This window comes from Buceros rhinoceros, unplaced genomic scaffold, assembly GCF_000710305.1.
Source record: "Buceros rhinoceros silvestris isolate BGI_N320 unplaced genomic scaffold, ASM71030v1 scaffold21112, whole genome shotgun sequence".
Lineage (NCBI taxonomy): Eukaryota > Metazoa > Chordata > Aves > Bucerotiformes > Bucerotidae > Buceros > Buceros rhinoceros.
The window spans coordinates 2,244-5,142 of NW_010399763.1; the positions used below are offsets into that span (position 1 = coordinate 2,244).

The 2,899-nt window shown below is 59.2% G+C and overlaps 1 protein-coding gene across 1 annotated transcript in view; it reads left to right on the forward strand.

The window, feature by feature from the left end:
- Window positions 1-2,899, forward strand: part of LOC104489454 — a gene marked incomplete at its 3' end in the record, with an annotated part of 8,396 nt that overhangs the window by 1,137 nt on the left and 4,360 nt on the right. Inside the window, exon 2 of the mRNA XM_010131618.1 lies at window positions 2,477-2,709. Coding sequence (XP_010129920.1) covers window positions 2,477-2,709 — 233 coding nt within the window. The remainder of the gene's footprint in view (window positions 1-2,476; window positions 2,710-2,899) is intronic.

Genomic DNA, 2,899 nt, shown 5'->3' on the forward strand with positions numbered 1-2,899 from the left:
CTTTTGTCACGGAAGACGGGCTTGAGGCCTCCCTAAGCACCACCGTGGCCTGCCTGCCTGCCAGGAAAGGAGACGAGGGAAAAGGAGGATGCCTTTGGGCAGCCGCGAAGATCTTGCTGCTCATCTGCACCTCTGGAAGCAGCACGATTCAGATGTCCCAAAGACTAAAAGGGTGGCGGATGCCTTTCGCCAAGGCTGAGAGCTGCTCTCCGCTCCTTCTCCAAAGAGACAAAGCGGCCACAAAACCGCCCGGAGGAGCAGCAGCGTCTCCCTTACGTTTCTGCGCTTGGTCCCGGCGGGGCACTGTTGCCTCACGGCTGAAAGGGAGAGGAGCCCAGCCTGCTCGCTGCTTCTTGCAGCACCCGCTGGCCCACAGCCCGAGAGCCGCCAGAGCACCTTCCTCTGTGGGAGAGCAGCCACGGGCGAAGCTTTGGGTGTCCCACCAGAGCAGACAGCACGCTGCAGGCCGGTTCCGGTTGTATTGTTCCCCGGGGTTCGGTGGTGAACACAGAAATCTTCCTGGAACGGAGGAAAAGATTGTTTTCCTTCTCTAAAGGTGACTTCTGGAGAAGACAGCACCTGCTTTTTCTGGGCACCATTTTGGAGAGGGGCCTGTTGGTCCTTGATCCCCCTGAAGACATGTCCTCCAACATAAAGGATGTCCGTTTGCGCTCCTAATGCGCAATAATTTGAGCATTTCCAATATATTCATCCCTGGGACATCAAAGGGTGATGGGACCACCCTTCAGCCCTGCCCCCCGGGTTTACAGGCGCCTCCTCCATGTCCTGCTGTACGTTTTTCTGGCTGCCGTGCATTACATTCAGCGTCACGATCATCCCAGCTCTGGTTTGGATCTCTTACACCAAGCACAGTCGCTTGGGTGACACGGTGGCTCGTAAGGCGGTGCGTGGCCAGGGCGTGAGCTCACAGCCAGGCAGTCGGGGGTTGATTTGGTGAACGCGGACGAGGTGCAGGGAGTGCTGGAGTTTGGGTTCACTGCAGTGCGCCGACCTGTTTGGAAGCCTCATGTTCCCCTGCCCCCCAGGTAAACAATTCAAAGGTTCTCGTGCTTCCAGGATGAGCAAAGTCCAAGAACCTTGGACCCTTTGGTTATGCCTCTACAACAACCCTCAAGTCGTTGTTGAGATTTGGTGAGCGCTAGAGGTGTACACCCGCCCCAGCTGAGCTCCGCCAGCAGCAAACGGGGCTGTTGACAGGGCTCCCACGCGGGGTTTGGGCTTGCGCTGTGATTTTTAACACTATTCCACCGTTCACCCCGATGACAGCCGGCTGGTCCGAGGATGGGGACTTCCAGAGCAGTAACTGGACAGTGGGTGTTGCATCCTCATTCCACACGCTGAACGGCAGAGTGACGAAAGAATTGATCTCACAGGATGTGGTTTAATGAAAAGTCAATTGTTACACTGAGGGGAAGCGAGCAGCTCTTGAGGGGCAGAGAACAGCGAAAAGAACGTTCCTCTGATGAAAGCAAATCCCGACTGGGTGCTTCTCTGGCCCCAGTACAGCCTGGGCTGTCGTTATGCTAACGAGGGTCCAGCAGGCTAGAGGGTGGCTCCGCCTGGCCGGATGTCACTCACCCACACGTCAGGCCTTCGAAGCCCGGGCACCTTCCGCGGGCTTTGGCCACAGCGGGTGCGGAGCAGCTGCAGGAGGCCCTTCCTGTCACCCTGACACCCGTGTCCAGGAGGGTTGGTGAATGACTGCTCTGCGGGGGCCCGTTTCCCTCCACTAACTACAGACAGGCTGCTCCGTCCACACCGGCCGAGCCTGGCTGGAACGGGGGCACGTGAATCCTTCTCCAGGGCCGTGAGGATGCAGGGGGGGAATTTGACTCTGGCCCCCCTGGGTGCCAGGCTGGAGCTCGAATGATTGCTCTGTCCTTCCTGTGTGCTCTGATGGGCAGCTCAGGTAACCGCTGAGCCCAGTGGAAGTGTTCCTGCACGGATGAAGGCTTCCCGTGTCTGGCAGCTCTCCCCCTGGCGTTCTTGCCCAGCAGGGATCACCGAGGGGCTGAGGCTGGAAGGGCCTCTGGAGGTCATCTGGTCCAACCCTGCTGCTCACGAGCATCTGTGTCACTCTCAGCCCCCGTACAAAAGCTCTTCTCTCTTTTGTAAAATCCAGAGAAAAACATGTGTGTAAGGTCCTCGTGAGTTCATCTGTTCCAACCCTGCTGCTCACGAGCATCTGTGTCACTCTCAGCCCCCGTACAAAAGCTCTTCTCTCTTTTGTAAAATCCAGAGAAAAACATTATCTTAGGGGGGGAAAAAAAAGTGACAGCTGAGTACAGCTGTGCCGGCAGAGGCTGAGGGACAAGGCGTCCTGCTCCACCAAGGGCCAAGTGGCCAGAGGCCTCTAGCCCCACAGGGCAGTAGGTTGGTCCTCTGCCTCCCCCACGAGGTCCGAGGCTCCTTGCCTTCCAGGGACCTGCTGAAGGGCTCTTCTTGTTGTCCCCAGGTGCTGGAGGAGGTGACTCAGGACCTGGAGAGGTTTGGAACCCGCCTGCTAAGCCAGGTCAAGCCTCTCGGCCGGGAATGCGAGCTGAACCCCCCCGTGTTGCGGCAGTACGATGCCTGGGGACGGCGCGTGGATCACATCGCCACCTGCTCAGCCTGGAGGAGCATGAAGGCGATTGCGGCAGAGGAGGGGCTGGTTGCGGCAGCCTACGAGAGGAGATACTCCAACTGGAGGTAACTGGGGGGCAGCGGAGCCACCTGGTGCCTTGCTGGTTGCTCCCAGGGGGGTCCGTCCAGCGTCTTGCAGGACTGAACCCGTTGTGTGGTGGGTCACGGATGGTGCGTGGGCAGGAGCACGCCCGCCACCGCATAGAGCAGCAGCGCCCACCCGCCGAGACGTTCCGCTCTGCCAGCGCGCGGCCGC